Raw genomic sequence first — 23,722 nt, 5'->3', positions numbered from 1 at the left:
TAACTAAGACCCTCCATGTCCCTTATCAGTTTAGTCGCTCTCCTCTGTACTTTTTCCATCTGCAGTGCGTTCTTTCTATGGACTGGTGCCCAGAACTTAACTGCATATTTCAAATGAGGCCGCACCAACGCTTTGTAAAGTGGTAGTATTACATCCCTGCCTCGCGAGTCCATGCCTTGTTTAATGCATGACAATATCCTGGTGGCCTTAGTGGCAGCTGATTGACATTATATGCTGTTATTTAATCTACCATCTATAAGGACACTCAAATCCTTCTCTATAAGTGACTCTCCCAATATTCATAAAATGTTTAAAGGCAGGAGAGAAATCTACTGTCAGAGGCCTTCCTGTCACCTGCAGTTTGCTGATAGATTAGCATTAGGGTTTTATAACATTCCCAATGCTAAATAGAGAATTTAAAGGAATTGCTGTATTTCATTTAGTTTAAGGTATTCTAGAAAACCTGATGGTGAAAGTTAGATAAAATAATCCGGCCAGCTCATCTTTGATTAGTTTTAAGAGGCAATTCTGACTAAGGCCCCCATTCATGCATGATTTATTTTTATTTTTTTATGGTTAACATGTCAGAAAATAAGATAGAGATCTAAAATATGAAAAAGGGAAAGAAAACTTTATTGGTCTATTGTCATTAGAACCATCATTCTACCTGAAGAACACATAAGCTAGAAAGAAATACTGTGTAGAGACCTCTCAAAGTTCTTTCTTTTGCTACTTTTAGATTTCTATTAAAGGGGTTGCCCCATGAAAGACAGCCTACCAACTGTTCACAAAAGTTTGATTGGAGAGGACCTAATCACTAGGGCCCCTGTCAATCATGAATACTGACCCATGTTCCCCATTGTAGTGTCCACCACCATAGAACTCTATGGGACTGCTGGAGATAGCCGAGTACAAGTGCTTGGCTATCTGCAACAGTCCCAAAGAACTCAATGTAGTGGCTGTTCAGTTAGGTGGCCACAGCTCCTTTCAAATGGGTGAGAATAGACCCCATTCTTTTGGAGTCCCAGAGTGAATAGAGGATGTTGTCTTCATGGGACAACCTTTTTAATTGAGATTTTTTTAAACATATGTCTTGATTTTTATATATGCATGTTACATTATATCAGAGGACTGTGCCATTTGCCAGCAGAACAGATTTTTTCACTTTCTTTCTGGATACTCTTCATCAATAGGTAGGAAAAGATCTGTTGAGTCATCTCTGCTGTTCTGCTGAGCACGGTTCTTCAAAAGCCACAAAAGATGAGCATGATGCAAAAATTCCCTTGATCTTTAGGCTGAGGCTACACCTAGACTTTTTGTGGCACTTTTGATTGATTTAACTATCAAGTGACAGCTGCAGAGCACAAAATTGGATACAAATCAATTTACCACTTTGGAGTACTGCTGTAGATCAATAGTTAAAATCAATTAAAACAGCTAAAAAGTGTAGGTGCAACCCCAGCATTAATGAATATGGCATGTGTAACTGTTGTGGAATAACTTTTGATTATTATGTATCATTAATAGTTTGGTATAATCATAATAATCATAATATAATTGTTTTCACTTATAGTACCTGGCTTCCCTTATCCTGCTGCAACAGCTGCTGCTGCGTACCGAGGAGCACACCTCAGAGGCAGAGGACGTACAGTTTACAACACATTTCGCGCTGCAGCACCTCCTCCTCCAATTCCTGCTTATGGCGGGTAATAATTTAATTCATTTATACCATTCTAATTCTTTCCCTGTAGCAAAAATAAACTGTGGTAGAGAGGAATCCATGCTGTTTTTGTCTTCAAACAGAAACAAACACAGCATCTTGCTAGGCCAAGTGCCTGAAGTTGTGCACCTTGCACAGGCTATTGAAAAATGACTGTAATTTGTACTGTCATGGTTGGTGGCTTTAAGCATTTGATATGTCACATGTTGTTATGTAAATTCCACTAAAGCTTAAATGCCACTGAAACAAAGAAATTGTTACAATTGAAGATGTATCTTTGATGATTGCAAACATCTGGTCATTAAGGAGGTGGGATGAATCTGCGACTGTGCAACTCCCCTCAGATTCTGATTAATATGACTTAAAGGCAATAATACTCAATTTTTTTGTGTCATTCTTGGATGCAGGTGCCTTTATGAAAAAATATGCAATCCAACATAGCCTACAATATACCCAATCCACACAATACACAGAAACAAAGAAAGTAGTTCAATGATGGCTTTTTTTCACTTATGTGGATGAAATGTATATATTTATGGTTTCCAGCCTTCTAAATTTTAAACATCAACCCGAGCCGCTACTAGTCTTGACTTGAGCACTAAAGAAGAAGTTGAAGATATAAAGTTTATTGACCAAAGTAAATAAATATGGCATAAACATAATGCTGCACGGTCATAAACTGGAAGGAAAGCTATTATATATTAAAATGGGAGTTTAGAACGCTTGGCAGTTTTATCTCAGTTTTCAGTCTTATGGAAGGAAGTATTCATAGGTAAAAACTGTAATTTTGTAGGGCATACACATAATATATAAGTAGCAGGCTGAATGTGTCGTTTGCCAGAACTCATCATGAGATCACAACCTGTTCCCACAGTATTTTTCCGCAGGACGCAGGTGAACTCAGATACACAGTGTGTAAATAAGACGGTTAAATAACAATTTCAGGTCTGCTACAATTTAGCTGTGTGAAAATGGTTGTTCTGGAGGATATGAAATTATAACTACCATACTAATAATAAGAATTTGAAGGCTTCAGCTAAGCATAGGGATATCTTTGGTAATAGAAGATCCTGGGACTGTGTCTCAGAAGAAACTGTGATAAAATGACCGTATAGAATCAGAAACCATGAGTGCGCTGAATTTCATTAGTGCGATTCAGATCTGCAGGTGACAGAGGACCAGGACTATCAGTATGTAAAAAGCTGAAAAAAGCAAAGATAAATGTACAGATTTGTTAAAATTTTCCATCCATAACATCCAGCATTCAAGACACATAAGCCTCATAAAAAAAGCTGATCTAGGCCTCCTTCACAAGCTTTGTTTTTTTCTGTGTTTTTGACAAAACCATTTGTAAACGCTTTTCTCACATAAGGGACCTAAAGAGCAGGGAACATTATAAAGAGGGAGAGCCAGTAGCTGCCTTATAGCTCCTAATACCCAACACCCACTAGGGTCAATTTCATAGGAAGCCAATTTACCATTTAGTATATATATATATATATATATATATATATATATATACAGTACAGACCAAAAGTTTGGACACACCTTCTCATGCAAAGAGTTTTCTTTATTTTCATGACTATGAAAATTGTAGATTCACACTGAAGGCATCAAAACTATGAAGTAACACATGTGGAATTATATACATAGCAAAAAAGTGTGAAACAATATGTCATATTCTAGGTTCTTCAAAGTAGCCACCTTTTGCTTTGATTACTGCTTTGCACACTCTTGGCATTCTCTTGATGAGCTTCAAGAAGTAGTCACCTGAAATGGTCTTCCAACAGTCTTGAAGGAGTTCCCAGAGATGCTTAGCACTTGTTGGCCCTTTTGCCTTCACTCTGCGTTCCAGCTCACCCCAAACCATCTCGATTGGGTTCAGGTCCGGTGACTGTGGAGGCCAGGTCATCTAGCGCAGCACCCCATCACTCTCCTCCATGATCAAATAGCCCTTACACAGCCTGGAGGTGTGTTTGGGGTCATTGTCCTGTTGAAAAATAAATGATGGTCCAACTAAATGCAAACCGGATGGAATAGCATGCCGCTGCAAGATGCTGTGGTAGCCATGCTGGTTCAGTATGCCTTCAATTTTGAATAAATCCCCAACAGTGTCACCAGCAAAGCACCCCCACACTGTCACACCTCCTCCTCCATGCTTCATGGTGGGAACCAGGCATGTAGAGTCCATCCGTTCACCTTTTCTGTGTCGCACAAAGACACGGTGGTTGGAACCAAAGATCTCAAATTTGGACTCATCAGACCTGCTGCTAGAACTCTGTGTGGCATTGACCTGGTCTCTAATCTGAGCTGCTGTTAACCTGCGATTTCTGAAGGCTGGTGACTCGGATGAACTTATCCTCCGCAGCAGAGGTGACTCTTGGTTTTCCTTTCCTGGGGCGGTCCGCATGTGAGCCAGTTTCTTTGAAAGTGTCCCCAAGTGCAGTCACAAAAACCATCAATCGCTACAAAGTTTTCCCAATTTTTCAGACTGACTGACCTTCATTTCTTAAAGTAATGATGGCCACTCGTTTTTCTTTACTTAGCTGCTTTTTTCTTGCCATAATACAAATTCTAAAAGTCTATTCAGTAGGACTATCAGCTGTGTATCCACTTGACTTCTCCACAACGCAACTGATGGTCCCAATCCCATTTATAAGGCAAGAAATCCCACTTATTAAACCTGACAGGGCACACCTGTGAAGTGAAAACCATTTCAGGTGACTACCTCTTGAAGCTCATCAAGAGAATGCCAAGAGTGTGCAAAGCAGTAATCAAAGCAAAAGGTGGCTACTTTGAAGAACCTAGAATATGACATATTTTCAGTTGTTTCACACTTTTTTGTTATGTATATAATTCCACATGTGTTAATTCATAGTTTTGATGCCTTCAGTGTGAATCTACAATTTTCATAGTCATGAAAATAAAGAAAACTCTTTGAATGAGAAGGTGTGTCCAAACTTTTGGTCTGTACTGTATATATATATTTTTTGCGACATAGATGTAAATCTTGTGCCATATTGCCTCAGTGAGCATTCTACAAAGATCAGTATACATACCAAATGTGCCAGCATCTGGGAGACATTTTTGAGAACTTGAAGTCCATTACAAAAATGATGTGCCATTAACAATAGTACATAACAGGATTGACATGTTGTCAACCAAAACATGGCCAAGAAAGGCCTGCGTTGTTGCCGAATCTCCACTAGCATGTAGATTGGCGCCGTTTTCAAATGTACTGCCGCTAAAAGCAGTTTACTTGTTATTGGCCATGTGGTTATGCAGTTTACTGCCTAACGATTACAAATAAAATGGTGCTTAGCTGCAGCAATATGAAGACTGCACAGCAGGCTGGGTTCACGTGTTACATTTGGGGGCAAGGATGTCCATGCTTTGTGATAGAAACTGCTCCTGAATTCTGATCAATGCAGTTGTCAATTGTACTTTAGCTATACAGTGGGGCAAAAAAGTATTTAGTCAGCCACCAATTGTGCAATTTCTCCCACTTAAAAAGATGAGAGAGGCCTGTAATTTCCATCATAGGTACACTTCAACTATGAGAGACAGAATGGGGGAAAAGAATACTAGAAATCACATTGTAGAATTTCTAATTAATCAATTGGTAAATTCCTCAGTAAAATAAGTATTTGGTCACCTACAAACAAGTAATATTTATGGCTCTCACAGACCTGTAACTTCTTCTTTGAGAGGCTCCTCTGTCCTCCACTCATTACCTGTATTAATGGCACCTGTTTGAACTTGTTATCAATATAAAAGACACCTGTCCACAACCTCAAACAGTCACACTCCAAATTCCACTATGGCCAAGACCATAGAGCCATCAAAGGACACCAGAAACAAAATTGTAGACCTGCACCAGGCTGGGAAGACTGAATCTACAATAGGCAAGGAGCTTGGTGTGAAGAAATCAACTGTGGGAGCAATTATTAGAAAATGAAAGACATACCAGACCACTGATAATCTCCCTCGATCTGGGGATCAACGCAAGATCTTACCCCGTGGGGTAAAAATGATCACAGGAACGGTGAGAAAAAATCCCAAACCACAAAGGGGGGCCTAGTGAATGACCTGCAGAGAGCTGGGACCAAAAAAACAAAGGCTACCACCATCAGTAACACACTACGCCGCCAGGGACTTAAATCCTGCAGTGCCAGAAGTGTCCCCCTGCTTAAGCCAGTACATGTCCGGGCCCATCTGCAGTTTGCCGGAGAGCATTTGGATGATCCAGAAGAGGATTGGGAGAATATCATATGGTCAGATGAAACCAAAGTAGAACTTTTTGGTAAAAACTTAACTTGTGTTAGGAGGAGAAAGAATGCTGAGTTGCATTCAAAGAACACCATGCCTACTGTGAAGCATGGGGGTGGAAATATCATGCTTTGGGGCTGTTTTTCTGCAAAGGGACCAGGACGACTGATCCGTGTAAAGGAAAGAATGAATGGGGCCATGTATTGTGAGATTTGGAGTGAAAACCTCCTTCCATCAGCAAGGGCATTGAAGATGAAACGAGGCTGGGTCTTTCAGCATGGCAATGATCCCAAACACACCGTCCAGGCTATGAAGGAGTGGCTTCGTAACAAGCATTTCAAGGTCCTGGAGTGGCCTAGCCAGTCTCCAGATCTTAACCCCATTGAAAATCTTTGAAGGGAATTGAAAGTCCATGTTGCCCAGCGACAGCCCCAAAACATCACTGCTCTAGAGGAGATCTACATGGAGGAATGGGCCAAAATACCTGCAACATTGTGTGAAAACCTTGTGAAGAGTTACAGAAAACGTTTGGCCTCTGTCATTGCCATCAAAGGTTATATAACAAAGTATTGAGATTAACTTTTGTTATTGACCAAATACTTATTTTCCACCATAATTTGCAAATAAATTCTCTGGATTTTTTCCCCCTCATTATGTCTCTCATAGTTTAGGTATACCTATAATGAAAATTACAGGCCTCTCTCACCTTTTTAAGTGTAAGATCTTGAACAATCGGTGGCTGACTAAATACTTTTTTGCCCCACTGTAAGTAGTTTCATTGGTATGGTTATATATGTAAGTGATTGCTTACCATATGGCTTTTCGCAATGAAATAGATTTTAACTGCTGTGATTTGAAAAATCTGATGATCTGAAACATTGACGTGTGTATGAGACTTTAGTTGGAATTGTAAAATAGTGTTCAGAGCCAAAATGTTCTAAAAAAATGCATTTATTTATTCTTCTGATATAAAATTCATATTGATATCACACTTCAAATGCACTCTGATATCTAAGACCAATTTGGTTTACATAAAGTCACACATTTAGAATTACACTATGAAGTCTTCTCCAGTGTTGAGCTTCATAAAGCCCTGAAAATCTCTATAACACACATGGATATTCTTCAGTCTGCTCAGAATCTGACCTCAACATATTGGCATTAACTAGGCTAAATTCAGCATTAACTAGAGCATGCAATGCTGGAATGAACATGTGAATATGCACACTGTTTTATCACGTGTAAACACACAAAGAGGTAAGCCGAATTATAGCAAAATCTAATTTTCAGGCTTAGGTGGCCGTGTGTTTTCTTCTACTGATTTGTGTCTTCTTTTTTTTGTTTGTATTTGCAGTGTTGTTTACCAGGATGGATTTTATGGTGCAGATATTTATGTAAGTATCTACATGCATATCATTTTATAGGATGGTGATTGCTTTGTGTTATGAGAAAGGAGATGGTCTTGTCTAAAGTTAATGTTGTGAAATGCATTTTGCTTTTCATGTAGGCATGTAAATACATATATATTAATTTATATAATAATTTATGTATTACACTTTAAATGCATACATGAGAAGATTTGCATTTGATTGTAAATTAAAGCATTGTGTACTGGCCCATTGTGCAGTAGACTTCTAATATAGGAATGATTTAAAATAGCTACCAGCAACCTGCCCTAGAATGTGAGCAGGACTGGTTGCCTCCACGTGCACAGCTTGGGTGGTGAGAGGGCAAGGCCTCACTACACACTATGCTCTAACATTTGCATACGCTATATATTGGTGAGTTTTCCTGTTAGGTTGCTCAGCCATGATTGTATATCATAGGCAGAATCACATCACTGCCATTAGGGGTGATAATATTGAGTTTCAGATCCATGATCCAGAGTCGATTCATTCAAAAACTTTGTTTTCATGCTTTAGGAGATCGGTCTCCATGCAACATCAAAATGTGTTAAGTCCGAAGTCGGGTGAGACTTCAGTGAATAACTTCAGGCTTTGATTCTATGACTTAAAAAAACATTTTAAAACAGGAATCTGAAGTTGACCGGCTGGTACCTCGGTACCGAAGCTGACTTCTGATTCCTATTTTAAAGTGTTTTTAAAGTCGTAGAATCAAAGCCGACTCGTAGAATCTGGCGCGACTTTGGACTTAACTAATTTTGCCTGGCCGAAGTACATACATTTTACTGTAGTACAGAGACAGGTCTCCGCTTAGTGTTAACACAAAGTTTTTGAACGCATTGACTTTGGGTCTTGGATCTGAAGCTCGGTTTGCTGGCCCCTAATTATTATCTATTGTAAAGCAGTATAGTGAGTCCTTCCCCTAGGTAGCTTTTCAGGTAGAGGCAACCAATCGTTCTCAAATTCAAGGATAGGTTGCTGGCAGCCATTTTAAATCATTTCTGGAGAACCCTTCTTAGCCCAAATTGGCTGAAACAAAAAAAACGCATGACACATCAATTGGCAGACAGTAGTTGCTGTTCGCTTTCTTATGTCATTTTGAAACTCAGTCCTTTCTGCCCATTTTTATCTTATGTGTGTGGCCAGATTTAAAGAGGCTCTGTCACCTTGTTCCAGCATACCCTAATAGTCATATAGCCAAGTAGGGCTCTTAACACTGATAGAAAAAAAAAAAACTTACCTTTTATTCCATTTTCTGAGGCTGGTTTTAGCTGTAAAAGCAACTTTTATAAATATTTAAATAAGAAACTGGAGCACTCAGAGGGTGGGTTATGCCTTCTGAGCACTTCCGGGTGCAGGGACTTGACTGTGCATGCACACTAGAAGACAAGGACTTGCCCTGAAGAACGGGAGCAGTTGAGTGTGCACGTGCCGTCATAAATGCGAGTGCGCACACGCGGGATCCCATCGATAGACGAGTGAGTCTAGCGCTGCCAGTCAAATGCATTGGGGGGCGTTATTAGAACATGCAGGGCGACGACATCATTCCTGGGGGCATGGCAGAAGCGTCCAAGTGCTCGAGTTGCTCATGTAAATATTTATAAAAGTTGCTTTTAAAGCTAAAACGGATCTCAGAGAAGGGAATGAAAGGTATGTTTTTTTTTATCAGTGTTAAGAGCCCTACCTGGCTATATGACTATTAGGGTATGCTAGAACCAGGTGACAGAGCCTCTTTAAAGGTGTTCTTCAAAACTTTGAAAAATGGCAAGAAAAGGTGCCAGTATGTATAATATAACTGCACAAATGGCATGCTGGTGGTTCATTAGTCCATTGCTGGTCCTCTACTGCAAAGAATAAGACTGTCCAGACACCTGACTGTAGATATCTTTGGCCATAGCAATACCAGTAAGTTAAAGAAGCCACTGTTGTGACAAGTGATTGGCTGCCATAGTTGCATATTGATACACATTTATAAACACATATCAAGCTAAACTCTTGATTGCCCATTTAAATTTCTAACAATATATGTTTCATTTTGTTATGAAAAATGATGTGTAACCTTGTATTTGAATTTTGTTTTATATGTATGGTGGAACATTGCTATTGTCTGCTTAGTAAAATGAATAGTGATGCACAGTCTTTGACATATAGAAACATTTACGTTCCATAATATTGTAAATGGTAAAATATGGGGGAGTGAGAGAGTGGTCAGTGGGTTACAAAGGATAGCTAGTTATTTTGCACTGCATTTTCATGGAATTTATTTGGTTTACAATATTTGACAGCATGAATTGTTGTATAGTAACATAATTGGAAAAATTACACACACCTAGAACATTCTCAGTTTTATGGGTAGATGTTTCACACTTTACAGACATGGATAAAGTTCATTACACAGGGATTTGTCTTGGGTTTTTCTCACCTCTAATCTTGATACATTTTTTTAAAAAATAAATGTCATCCTACAGACCTCTATATTTTCTTGATTGTGTATTGTAGAAGCTATGCAATATAATAAAGCATTAGTCTGAGTATTATCTCATAATGCTTAACCCCTTCAGGACCCTGCCATTTTTCACCTTAAGGACAAGGTCATTTTTTGCAAATCTGACATGTGTCACCTTATGTGGTGATAACTTTAAAACACTTTTACTTATCCATGCAATTCTGAGATTGTTTTCTAGTCACATATTGTACTCCATAACAGTGGCAAATATGAGTCAAAATATGTAATTTTTATTTATAAAATTGCAATTTTCTAAATTTAAATTGCTCTGCTTTCAAAACAAAAAGTGATACGTCATAACATATTTATTATTTAACATTCCCCATATGTCTATTTTATGTTGGTATCATTTTGTAAATGTAATTTTATTTTTTAGGAAGTTAGAAGGCTTAGCATTTTAGAAGCAATTCTTAAAAAAAAATTGAAAAAAATTAAAACATTTTAAGGACCAGTTAAGGTCTGAAGTCACTTTGTAGGGCCTACATAAAAGAAACCACCCAAAATGGCCCCATTTTAGAAACTACATGCCTCAGGGTATTCAAAACTGAATTTACAAACTTTGGTAACCCTTTAGGTGTTCCACAAAAATTAAAGGAATTTGTAGCTAAAAAAAAAAAATCACATTTTTGGCAGATTTTCAGTTTTGATCAATTTTTTTTTCCAGTAATAAAACAACAGTTAACAGCCAAACAAAACTCAATATTTATTACCCTGATTCTGTAGTTTACAGAAACACCCCATATGTGGTCGTAAATTGTTGTACAGGCAAACGGCAAGGCACAGAAGAACACCATATGATTTTTGGAAAGCAGATTTCAGTGGGATAATTTTAAGTTCACTTGTCACATTTGAAGACTCCCTGATGCACCCCTAGAGTAGAAACTCACAAAAAAGTTACCCATTTTGGAAACAAGGTACTCAAAACCGGTTTTACAAACTTTGTTAACTATTTAGGTGTTTCACAACAATTAAAGGAAAATGCTGATGAAATTTTAGAATTTCACTTTTTGACAGATTTTAAATTTTAATCCATTTTTTTTCCATTAACAAAGCAAGAGTTAACAGCCAAGCTAAACTCAATATTTATTACTCTGATTCCGTAGTTTACAAAAACACCCCATATGTGGTTGTAAACTGCTGTACGGGTAAATGGCAGGGCGCAGAAGGTAAGGAATAGCATATGGTTCATGTCACATTTAAAGACCCCTAGAGTAGAAACTACAAAAAAGTGAGCCCATTTTGAAAACTATGATATAAGGTGGCAGTTTTGTTGGCACTATTTTAGAGTACATATGAATTTTGGTTGCTCTATATTACACTTTTTGTGAGGCAAGGTAACAAAAAAATAGCTGTTTTGGCACAGTTTTTATTCTTTGTTTTTTACAATGTTCATTTGACATGTTAAATTATGCACTATTTTTATAGAGCAGGTTGTTATGGATGCGACAATACCAAGTACATGTATGACTTCTTTTTTGTTTGTTTGTTTCAGTTTTACATAATAAAGCATTTTTCTTTTTTTTTGTGTCTCCATATACTGAAAGCCATAGTTAATTATTATTTTTTGGGGACGAATGTCTTATGTAGGGGCTAATTTTTTGTGATATGAGATGACGGTTTGATTGGTACTATTTTAGAGTGCATGTGACTTTTTGATTGCTTGGTATTACACTTTTTGTGATCTAATGGCTTTTTGATATAGTTTTTATTTTTTTATTTTTTACACTGTTCACCTGAGGGGTTAGGTCATGTAATATTTTTATACAGCAGGTTGTTACAGGCGCAGCCATAGCTAATATGTATACTTTTTTTTATTTATTTCAGTTTTACACAATAAATGCATTTTTGAAACAAACAACAAAAATCATGTTTTAGTGTCTCACTTTCAAATACATTTTTTGTGATGTAAGGTGACAAAAAAGGCTTTTTTGCATTTTTTTTACGGTGTTCACCTGAGGTGTTAGGTCATGTCATATTTTAATAGACATGGTTGTTATGGACATAGCGATACCTAATATGTCTACTTTTCCCCAAAAAATGTCACTTTAACACAATAAAATCATTTTTGAAACAAAAAATCATGTTTTAGTGTCTCCATATTCTGAGAGCCATATTTTTTTATTTAATTTTTTTGCCTGATTGTTTTATGTAGGGGCTCATTTTTTGTAGGATGAGGAGACGGCTTGAATGGCACTATTTTGGGAGACATATGCCTTTTTGATCTGTTGGTGTTGTACTTTTTGTGATGTAAGGTGACAAAAAATTGTTGTTTTAACACTTTTTTTATTTTATTATTTCTACGGCATTCAGGTGAGGTGGTGGATCATGTGATTTTTTTTTTTTTTATAGAGCCGTTCGTTACGGATGCGGCAAAATCCAATATGTCTGTTTAAAATTTTTTGGAACATTTTCTTTTACAATTTTATGTATTTTATTTTGGGAAAGGAGCTTTTTGTTACTTTAACTTTATTTATTGCTATGAAAAACTTTTTTTTGTCCCACTCTAGGACTTCAACTTCGGAGGTATAATCCCCTCTGCAATGAAATATTACAATACGTATATTTTATTGCATTGGCTTTTAGCTTCTATGCAGCGTATGAGACCCAGCCTAAGGGCTGCATCTCACAGGCTGCCTATAAAAGGCCACTGCAGTGCGGGGACCCGATAGAGATGCGGCGGGCACGCGTACCCTCCGCAAACCCTCTGTAACTCTTTTATTCTTGTGGAACACTTAAAGAGTTAACAAAGTTTGTAAAATCAGATTTGAATACCTTGAGGGCTGTAGTTTCTAAAATACGGTAACTTTTTGGGAGTTTATACTCTAGGGGTGCATCAGGGTGGCTTCAAATGGGACATGGTGTCAAAAAACCAGTCCATCAAAATCAGCCTTCTAAAAATCATATGGTGTTCCTTTCCTTCTGTGCCCTGCCGTGTGGCCATACAGCAGTTTTTGACCAAATATGGGGTATTTCTGTAAACGACAGAATCAATGCAATAAATATTAAGTTTTGTTTGGCTGTTAACCTTTGCTTTGTTAGCAGAAAAAAAAATATTAAAAAACGAAAATCTGCCAAAAAAGTGAAATTCTGAAATCTCCATTTTTCATTTTTCATTTATTCTTGTGGAACACCTAAAGGGTTAGCAACATTTGAAAATCTGTTTTTAATACCTTGAGGTTTGTAGTTTATAAAATGGGGTCATTTTTGGGTGGTTTCTATTATGTAAGCTTCACAAAGTGACTTCAGACCTGAACTGGTCGTAAAAAGTGGGTTTTGGAAATTTTCTGAAAATTTTTATTATTTGCTTCTAAACTTATAAGCCTTCTAACAACCCCAAAAAATAAAATGGCATTCACAAGATGATCCAAACATGAAGTAGATATATGGGAAATGTAAAGTAATAACTATTATATAAGGTATCACTATTTGTTTTAAAAGCAGAGAAATTGAAATTTGGAAAGTTGCAAATTTGGGGGAAATTTGGCATTTTTTTAATAAAAATGAAATATTTTGATTCAAATTTACCACTGTCATGAAGTATAATATGTGACGAGAAAACATTCTCAGATTGGCCTGGATAAGTAAAACCATTTTAAAGTTATCACCACATAAAGTAATGCATGTCAGATTTGCAAAAATCAGTCAGGTTATATATATTGATAACTTTAATGTGTCCTCAGAATAGGTCATCAATATCAGATTGGTTGGGGTCTGACACCCTGCACCCCCAGGATGAGCTGTTTAGGGCAGCTATAGCTGGTGTATGGAGCTGGAAGCAGACAGCTCCGTACACTGTGTATGTGGGGTACTGCAGATTTAGTAAACAGGCCCTGGAAACCATACAGTGTGCAGAGCTTTCTGCTTCTGTTCTTGACATTGTATGTTTTCTGGCCCTGAACCTGTCCAAAACATTTGATTAGTGGGAGTTTTGGGTTTTGGAATCCCCATGAAGCTAACATTGATGCCCAGACAACCCCTTTAAGTTTTGTTTGTATTAAATTAGGGGGGCAAAGGTTTAAAAGTAATATCAGGAAGTATTACTTTACTGAGAGAGTAGTGGATGCATGAAATAGCCTTCCTGCAGAAGTGGTAGCTGCAAATACAGTGGAGGAGTTTAAGCATGCTTGGGATAGGCATAAGGCCATCCTTCATATAAGATAGGGCCAGGGGCTATCCATAGTATTCGGTATATTGGGCAGACTAGATGGGCCAAATGGTTCTTATCTGCTGACTAGGGATGAGCGAACTCGAACTGTATAGTTCGGGTTCGTACCGAATTTTGGGGTGTCCGTGACACGGACCCGAACCCGGACATTTTCGTAAAAGTCCGGGTTCGGGTTCGGTGTTCGTCGCTTTCTTGGCGCTTTTGTGACGCTTTCTTGGCGCTTTTTAAAAAGGCTGCAAAGCATCCAATCAACAAGCGTCATACTACTTGCCCCAAGAGGCCGTCACAGCCATGCCTACTATTGGCATGGCTGTGATTGGCCAGAGCACCATGTGACTCAGCCTCTATTTAAGCTGGAGTCACATAGCGCCGCCCGTCACTCTGCTCTGATTAGAGTAGGGAGAGGTTGCGGCTGCGACAGTAGGGCGAGATTAGGCAGATTAACTCCTCCAAAGCACTTGATTAATTGATCGATCTGCAGCTGTGGATCATTGAGCTGCTGATACTCAATTGCTCACCGTTTTTAGGCTGCCCAGATCGTTCGTCAGTCACTTTTTTCTGGGGTGATCGGCGGCCATTTTGTGTCTTGTGCGGTGCTGCGACCAAGTGCATCCAAGCTGCGACCAAGTGCATTTAACCCTCAATGGTGTGGTTGTTTTTTGGCTAAAGCCTACATCAGGGTGAAGCTGTCACACCAAGTGCATTTAACCAGCAATAGTCTGTTTATTTTTTGGCCATATACTACATCAGGGGCAAGCTGCGCCTGTCACCAAGTGCATTTAACCCTCAATGGTGTGGTTGTTTTTTGGCTAAAGCCTACATCAGGGTGAAGCTGTCACACCAAGTGCATTTAACCAGCAATAGTCTGTTTATTTTTTGGCCATATACTACATCAGGGGCAAGCTGCGCCTGTCACCAAGTGCATTTAACCCTCAATGGTGTGGTTGTTTTTTGGCTAAAGCCTACATCAGGGTGAAGCTGTCACACCAAGTGCATTTAACCAGCAATAGTCTGTTTATTTTTTGGCCATATACTACATCAGGGGCAATCTGCGCCCGTCACCAAGTGCATTTAACCCTCAGTAGTGTGGTTGGTCAAGCTATCACACCAAGTGCATTTAACCAGCAATAGTCTGTTCATTTTTTGGCCATATACTAAATCAGGGGCAAGCTGCGCCCGTCACCAAGTGCATTTAACCAGCAATAGTCTGTTCATTTTTTGGCCATATACTACATCAGGGGCAAGCTGCGCCCGTCACCAAGTGCATTTAACCCTCAGTAGTGTGGTTGGTCAAGCTGTGACACCAAGTGCATTTAACCAGCAATAGTCTGTTCATTTTTTGGCCATATACTACATCAGGGGCAAGCTGCGCCAGTCACCAAGTGCATTTAACCCTCAGTAGTGTGGTTGGTCAAGCTGTCACACCAAGTGCATTTAACCAGCAATAGTCTGTTCATTTTTTGGCCATATACTACATCAGGGGCAAGCTGCGCCTGTCACCAAGTGCATTTAACCCTCAATGGTGTGGTTGTTTTTTGGCTAAAGCCTACATCAGGGTGAAGCTGTCACACCAAGTGCATTTAACCAGCAATAGTCTGTTCATTTTTTGGCCATATACTAAATCAGGGGCAAGCTGCGCCCGTCACCAAGTGCATTTAACCAGCAATAGTCTGTTCATTTTTTGGCCATATACTACATCAGGGGCAAGCTGCGCCCGTCACCAAGTGCATTTAACCCTCAGTAGTGTGGTTGGTCAAGCTGTCACACCAAGTGCATTTAACCAGCAATAGTGTGGTTATTTTTTGGCCATATCCCAGTCTAATTCTGTCACTAAATCCATACCGGTCACCCAGCGCCTAAATACTAGGCCTCAAATCTATATCCCGCTAAATCTGTCGTTACCGCTGTACTGTTGTGGCTGGGCAAGTTATTTAGTGTCCGTCAAAGCACATTTTTTGTTCAGGGTTGAAATACAATTCCCAATTTATCAATTTCATAATTTAGTGGTTTCTGCTATATCAGAGCTATTTGAAATCTATCCCTAAAAGGGTATATAATATTCAAGGTGCACATAGGGTCATTCAGAATAACTTCACACACACGCTACTGTGCATTTCCAAGTCTAATTCTGTGACTAAATCCATACCGGTCACCCAGCGCCTAAATACTAGGCCTCAAATTTATATCCCGCTAAATCTCTCGTTACCGCTGTCCTGTTGTGGATGGGAAAGTTATTTAGTGTCCGTCAAAGCACATTTTTTGTTCTGGGTTGAAATACAATTCCCAATTTAGCAATTTCATAATTTAGTGGTTTCTGCTATATCAGAGCTATTTGAAATCTATCCCTAAAAGGGTATATAATATTCAAGGTGCACATAGGGTCATTCAGAATAACTTCACACACACGCTACTGTGCATTTCCAAGTCTAATTCTGTTAGTAAATCCATACCGGTCACCCAGCGCCTAAATACTAGGCCTCAAATTTATATCCCGCTAAATCTCTCGTTACCGCTGTCCTGTTGTGGATGGGAAAGTTATTTAGTGTCCGTCAAAGCACATTTTTTGTTCAGGGTTGAAATACAATTCCCAATTTAGCAATTTCATAATTTAGTGGTTTCTGCTATATCAGAGCTATTTGAAATCTATCCCTAAAAGGGTATATAATATTCAAGGTGCACATAGGGTCATTCAGAATAACTTCACACACACGCTACTGTGCATTTCTGTCACTAAATCCATACCGGTCACCCAGCGCCTAAATACTAGGCCTCAAATTTATATCCCGCTGAATTTGAATACAATACATTGGGCCAAATAATATTTTTGTTGTTGTGGTGAACCCTAACAATGAGGAAAACATCTAGTAAGGGACGCAGACGTGGACATGGTCGTGGTGGTGTTAGTGGACCCTCTGGTGCTGGGAGAGGACGTAGCCGTTCTGCCACATCCACACGTCCTAGTGTACCAACTACCTCAGGTCCCAGTAGCCGCCAGAATTTACAGCGATATATGGTGGGGCCCAATGCCGTTCTAAGGATGGTAAGGCCTGAGCAGGTACAGGCATTAGTCAATTGGGTGGCCGACAGTGGATCCAGCACGTTCACATTATCTCCCACCCAGTCTTCTGCAGAAAGCGCACAGATGGCGCCTGAAAACCAACCCCATCAGTCTGTCACATAACCCCCATGCATACCAGGGAAACTGTCTCAGCCTCAAGTTATGCAGCAGTCTCTTATGCTGTTTGAAGACTCCGCTGGCAGGGTTTCCCAAGGGCATCCACCTAGCCCTTCCCCAGCGGTGAAAGACATAGAATGCACTGACGCACAACCACTTATGTTTCCTGATGATGAGGACATGGGAATACCACCTCAGCACGTCTCTGATGATGACGAAACACAGGTGCCAACTGCTGCGTCTTTCTGCAGTGTGCAGACTGAACAGGAGGTCAGGGATCAAGACTGGGTGGAAGACGATGCAGGGGACGATGAGGTCCTAGACCCCACATGGAATGAAGGTCGTGCCACTGACTTTCACAGTTCGGAGGAAGAGGCAGTGGTGAGACCGAGCCAACAGCGTAGCAAAAGAGGGAGCAGTGGGCAAAAGCAGAACACCCGCCGCCAAGAGACTCCGCCTGCTACTGACCGCCGCCATCTGGGACCGAGCACCCTAAAGGCAGCTTCAAGGAGTTCCCTGGCATGGCACTTCTTCAAACAATGTGCTGACGACAAGACCCGAGTGGTTTGCACGCTGTGCCATCAGAGCCTGAAGCGAGGCATTAACGTTCTGAACCTGAGCACAACCTGCATGACCAGGCACCTGCATGCAAAGCATGAACTGCAGTGGAGTAAACACCTTAAAACCAAGGAAGTCACTCAGGCTCCCCCTGCTACCTCTTCTGCTGCTGCCGCCTCGGCCTCTTCTGCTGCTGCCGCCTCGGCCTCTTCCTCCGCCTCTGGAGGAACGTTGGCACCTGCCGCCCAGCAAACAGGGGATGTACCACCAACACCACCACCACCACCTCCGTCACCAAGCGTCTCAACCATGTCACACGGCAGCGTTCAACTCTCCATCTCACAAACATTTGAGAGAAAGCGTAAATTCCCACCTAGCCACCCTCGATCCCTGGCCCTGAATGCCAGCATTTCTAAACTACTGGCCTATGAAATGCTGTCATTTAGGCTGGTGGACACAGACAGCTTCAAACAGCTCATGTCGCTTGCTGTCCCACAGTATGTTGTTCCCAGCCGCCACTACTTCTCCAAGAGAGCCGTGCCTTCCCTGCACAACCAAGTATCCGATAAAATCAAGTGTGCACTGCGCAACGCCATCTGTAGCAAGGTCCACCTAACCACAGACACGTGGACCAGTAAGCACGGCCAGGGACGCTATATCTCCCTAACTGCACACTGGGTAAATGTAGTGGCAGCTGGGCCCCAGGCGGAGAGCTGTTTGGCGCAACTCCTTCCGCCGCCAAGGATCGCAGGGCAACATTCTTTGCCTCCTGTTGCCACCTCCTCCTTCTCGGCTTCCTCCTCCTCTTCTTCCACCTGCTCATCCAGTCAGCCACACACCTTCACCACCAACTTCAGCACAGCCCGGGGTAAACGTCAGCAGGCCATTCTGAAACTCATATGTTTGGGGGACAGGCCCCACACTGCACAGGAGTTGTGGCGGGGTATAGAACAACATACCGACGAGTGGTTGCTGCCGGTGAGCCTCAAGCCCGGCCTGGTGGTGTGTGATAATGGGCGAAATCTCGTTGCAGCTCTGGGACTAGCCAATTTGACGCACATCCCTTGCTTGGCGCATGTGCTGAATTTGGTGGTGCAGAAGTTCATTCACAACTACCCCGACATGTCAGAGCTGCTGCATAAAGTGCGGGCCGTCTGTTCGCGCTTCCGGCGTTCACATCCTGCTGCTGCTCGCCTGTCTGCGCTACAGCGTAACTTCGGCCTTCCCGCTCACCGCCTCATATGCGACGTGCCCACCAGGTGGAACTCCACCTTGCACATGCTGGACAGACTGTGCGAGCAGCAGCAGGCCATAGTGGAGTTTCAGCTGCAGCACGCACGGGTCAGTCGCACTACAGAACAGCACCACTTCACCACCAATGACTGGGCCTCCATGCGAGACCTGTGTGCCCTGTTGCGCTGTTTCGAGTACTCCACCAACATGGCCAGTGGCGATGACGCCGTTATCAGCGTTACAATACCACTTCTATGTCTCCTTGAGAAAACACTTAGGGCGATGATGGAAGAGGAGGTGGCCCAGGAGGAGGAGGAGGAAGAGGGGTCATTTTTAGCACTTTCAGGCCAGTCTCTTCGAAGTGACTCAGAGGGAGGTATTTGGCAACAGCAGAGGCCAGGTACAAATGTGGCCAGCCAGGGCCCACTACTGGAGGACGAGGATGAGGAGGAGGTGGAGGAGGATGAGGATGAAGCATGGTCACAGCGGGGTGGCACCCAACGCAGCTCGGGTCCATCACTGGTGCGTGGCTGGGGGGAAAGGCAGGACGATGACGATACGCCTCCCACAGAGGACAGCTTGTCCTTACCCCTGGGCAGCCTGGCACACATGAGCAACTACATGCTGCAGTGCCTGCGCAACGACAGCAGAGTTGCCCACATTTTAACCTGTGCGGACTACTGGGTTGCCACCCTGCTGGATCCACGCTACAAAGACAATGTGCCCTTACTTCCTGCACTGGAGCGTGATAGGAAGATGCGCGAGTACAAGCGCACGTTGGTAGACGCGCTACTGAGAGCATTCCCAAATGTCACAGGGGAACAAGTGGAAGCCCAAGGCCAAGGCAGAGGAGGAGCAAGAGGTCGCCAAGGCAGCTGTGTCACGGCCAGCTCCTCTGAGGGCAGGGTTAGCATGGCAGAGATATGGAAAAGTTTTGTCAACACGTCACAGCTAACTGCACCACCACCTGATACGCAACGTGTTAGCAGGAGGCAACATTTCACTAACATGGTGGAACAGTACGTGTGCACACCCCTCCATGTACTGACTGATGGTTCGGCCCCATTCAACTTCTGGGTCTCTAAATTGTCCACGTGGCCAGAGCTAGCCTTTTATGCCTTGGAGGTGCTGGCCTGCCCGGCTGCCAGCGTTTTGTCTGAACGTGTATTCAGCACGGCAGGGGGCGTCATTACAGACAAACGCAGCCGCCTGTCTACAGCCAATGTGGACAAGCTGACGTTCATAAAAATGAACCAGGCATGGATCCTTCAGGACCTGTCCGTCCCTTGTCCAGATTAGGCATTAACTACCTCCCCTTAACCATATATTATTGTACTCCAGGGCACTTCCTCATTCAATCCTATTTTTATTTTCATTTTACCATTATATTGCGAGGCTACCCAAAGTTGAATGAACCTCTCCTCTGTCTGGGTGCTGGGCCTAAATATATGCCAATGGACTGTTCCAATGTTGGGTGACGTGAAGCCTGATTCTCTGCTATGACATGCAGACTAATTCTCTGCTGACATGAAGCCAGATCCTCTGTTACGGGACCTCTCTCCTCTGCCTGGGTGCTGGGCCTAAATATCTGACAATGAACTGTTGCACTGGTGGCTGACGTGAAGCCTGATTCTCTGCTATGATATGAAGACTGATTCTCTGCTGACATGAAGCCAGATTGTCTGTTACGGGACCTCTCTCCTCTGCCTGGGTGCTGGGCCTAAATTTATGACAATGGACTGTTGCAGTGGTGGGTGACGTGAAGCCTGATTCTCTGCTATGACATGCAGACTGATTCTCTGCTGACATGAAGCCAGATTGTCTGTTACGGGACCTCTCTCCTCTGCCTGGGTGCTGGGCCTAAATATATGCCAATGGACTGTTGCAGTGGTGGCTGACGTGAAGCCTCATTCTCTGCTATGACATGCAGACTAATTCTCTGCTGACATGAAGCCAGATCCTCTGTTACGGGACCTCTATCCTCTGCCTGTGTGCTGGGCCTAAATATATGCCAATGGACTGTTGCACTGGTGGCTGACGTGAAGCCTGATTCTCTGCTATGATATGAAGACTGATTCTCTGCTGACATGAAGCCAGATTGTCTGTTACGGGACCTCTCTCCTCTGCCTGGGTGCTGGGCCTAAATTTATGACAATGGACTGTTGCAGTGGTGGGTGACGTGAAGCCTGATTCTCTGCTATGACATGCAGACTGATTCTCTGCTGACATGAAGCCAGATTGTCTGTTACGGGACCTCTCTCCTCTGCCTGGGTGCTGGGCCTAAATATATGCCAATGGACTGTTGCAGTGGTGGCTGACGTGAAGCCTCATTCTCTGCTATGACATGCAGACTAATTCTCTGCTGACATGAAGCCAGATCCTCTGTTACGGGACCTCTATCCTCTGCCTGTGTGCTGGGCCTAAATATATGCCAATGGACTGTTGCACTGGTGGCTGACGTGAAGCCTGATTCTCTGCTATGATATGAAGACTGATTCTCTGCTGACATGAAGCCAGATTGTCTGTTACGGGACCTCTCTCCTCTGCCTGGGTGCTGGGCCTAAATTTATGACAATGGACTGTTGCAGTGGTGGGTGACGTGAAGCCTGATTCTCTGCTATGACATGCAGACTGATTCTCTGCTGACATGAAGCCAGATTGTCTGTTACGGGACCTCTCTCCTCTGCCTGGGTGCTGGGCCTAAATATATGCCAATGGACTGTTGCAGTGGTGGCTGACGTGAAGCCTCATTCTCTGCTATGACATGCAGACTAATTCTCTGCTGACATGAAGCCAGATTGTCTGTTACGGGACCTCTCTCCTCTGCCTGGGTGCTGGGCCTAAATTTATGACAATGGACTGTTGCAGTGGTGGCTGACGTGAAGCCTGATTCTCTGCTATGACATGCAGACTGATTCTCTGCTGACATGAAGCCAGATCCTCTGTTACGGGACCTCTCTCCTCTGCCTGGGTGCTGGGCCTAAATTTATGAAAATGGACTGTTGCAGTGGTGGGTGACGTGAAGCCTGATTCTCTGCTATGACATGAAGACTGATTCTCTGCTGACATGAAGCCAGATTCTCTGTTACGGGACCTCTCTCCTCTGCCTGGGTGCCGGGGCCTAAATATCTGAGAATGGACTGTTCCAGTGGTGGGTGACGGGAAGCCAGATTCTCTGCTATGGGACCTCTCTCCAATTGATTTTGGTTAATTTTTATTTATTTAATTTTTATTTTAATTCATTTCCCTATCCACATTTGTTTGCAGGGGATTTACCTACATGTTGCTGCCTTTTGCAGCCCTCTAGCCCTTTCCTGGGCTGTTTTACAGCAGTTTTAGTGCCGAAAAGTTTTGGTCCCCATTGACTTCAATGGGGTTCGGGTTCGGGACGAAGTTCGAATCGGGTTCGGATCCCGAACCCGAACATTTCCGGGAAGTTCGGCCGAACTTCTCGAACCCGAACATCCAGGTGTTCGCTCAACTCTACTGCTGACACATTCTATCTTTCTATGTTTCTATGAAAATCAAAATCATAATGGCTGCCATACAGATTTTACTCCTGACCCCATATTATAATCTACATGCAGCTAATGCATGTGTTCTTAATAAGTAGAGAAAGTTGCTGCCATACACATTCTCTCTTGAAAACAAAGGTTCAGGCATGTTGAAATCCAACATGTCTGGTCCTCTTTTTCTCTGTGAACTGCCACCTGGAAAAAGGGTTTAAAAATGAGCAAGATTTGGCAGTGGTTGGAGCTTGTATAAGAAAAAACAAAGGAGAAACTCCAAGAAGGTACGCTTGGCCCTATAGATTGCTGTTTATTAAAGTAGCAAGCAGCACTACAAATACCATCATAGGATAAAACATACCAGTGGTCCCAGTACCTAAGAATCAGGTCCAGACAGTGGTGCCTGTAGAGAAAGGGTCCAGGCTTTCCTTCAGATAACAAATGAGGATATCCACAGCACTCATCAGTTTATGCAATAAAATTGGTTCTTTTTATTCCATCAGCAGCATACAATGCAACGTTTCGACTTAAAGAAGTCTTTCTCAAGCCTTGGATATCCTTATTCATTTAGTATTTGAAAAAGATCTGTAATTAATCTTGTCAGGGATGTAATAAAGGAGTTGTACTGATATCCTACTTAGGCTGTGCTGGAGTAATAGAAAGTAGGCCTGGGTTAACTAAATATTGTTAGTATACTGTTGTATTCCATAATAAATCAAGGAGAAGTAATATTTAAAGGGGTTATGCACTAATTTCCTGACATGTTGGTGATCATACTTACTTGATCCCTAGTGCTAGGTCTCGGCTTATTTAATTCCCTACCCTCCGCTGCTTGTCTCAGGTCATGTAAACTTCATGTTTGACGCTACTGCAGCTAATCACTGGCCGCTGCTCCCCTTGTGCCCTGTCAAAGGGTCACATGATGCAAGGGGAGCAGATCACCAATGGATTTAGCGATTGGCTGCAGCAGCATCAAACTGGAAGTTTAGTTGGAGCTGGGACCCAGGGACGGGAACTAGGTAAGTATAATCACCAACACAGGTCCCACCAGTTTGAGAAGTCTGGAAATTAATGCACAACCCCTTTAAGATAGGCTGTCTATATTTACAGTATGCATTGTAATGAAAGTATAACAATTTAAAGCACAGGTAGGACTACAATGAAATAGTCTTCAATGGAATTTA

General features: G+C 42.1%; 1 protein-coding gene across 8 annotated transcripts in view; it reads left to right on the top strand.

Moving 5' to 3' along the window:
* RBFOX1 (RNA binding fox-1 homolog 1) overlaps window positions 1-23,722 on the top strand; it is a 333,478-nt gene that overhangs the window by 205,314 nt on the left and 104,442 nt on the right. For 7 of the 8 annotated variants that reach the window (XR_006391053.1, XM_044303355.1, XM_044303360.1 and 4 more), the window contains 2 exons: window positions 1,574-1,706; window positions 7,344-7,383. Coding sequence is in view for 7 of the 8 variants with exons in the window: in XM_044303355.1 (XP_044159290.1) it covers window positions 1,574-1,706; window positions 7,344-7,383 (173 nt within the window). In the remaining variant the exon portion in view is untranslated. The remainder of the gene's footprint in view (window positions 1-1,573; window positions 1,707-7,343; window positions 7,384-23,722) is intronic. The other variant, XM_044303359.1, reaches the window with a different exon arrangement.

The sequence above is a fragment of the Bufo gargarizans genome, chromosome 8, assembly GCF_014858855.1.
Source record: "Bufo gargarizans isolate SCDJY-AF-19 chromosome 8, ASM1485885v1, whole genome shotgun sequence".
NCBI classification, from domain to species: Eukaryota; Metazoa; Chordata; class Amphibia; order Anura; family Bufonidae; genus Bufo; species Bufo gargarizans.
Note: the sequence above shows the minus strand (reverse complement) of the source record. Positions and strands in the feature narration are given on the sequence as shown.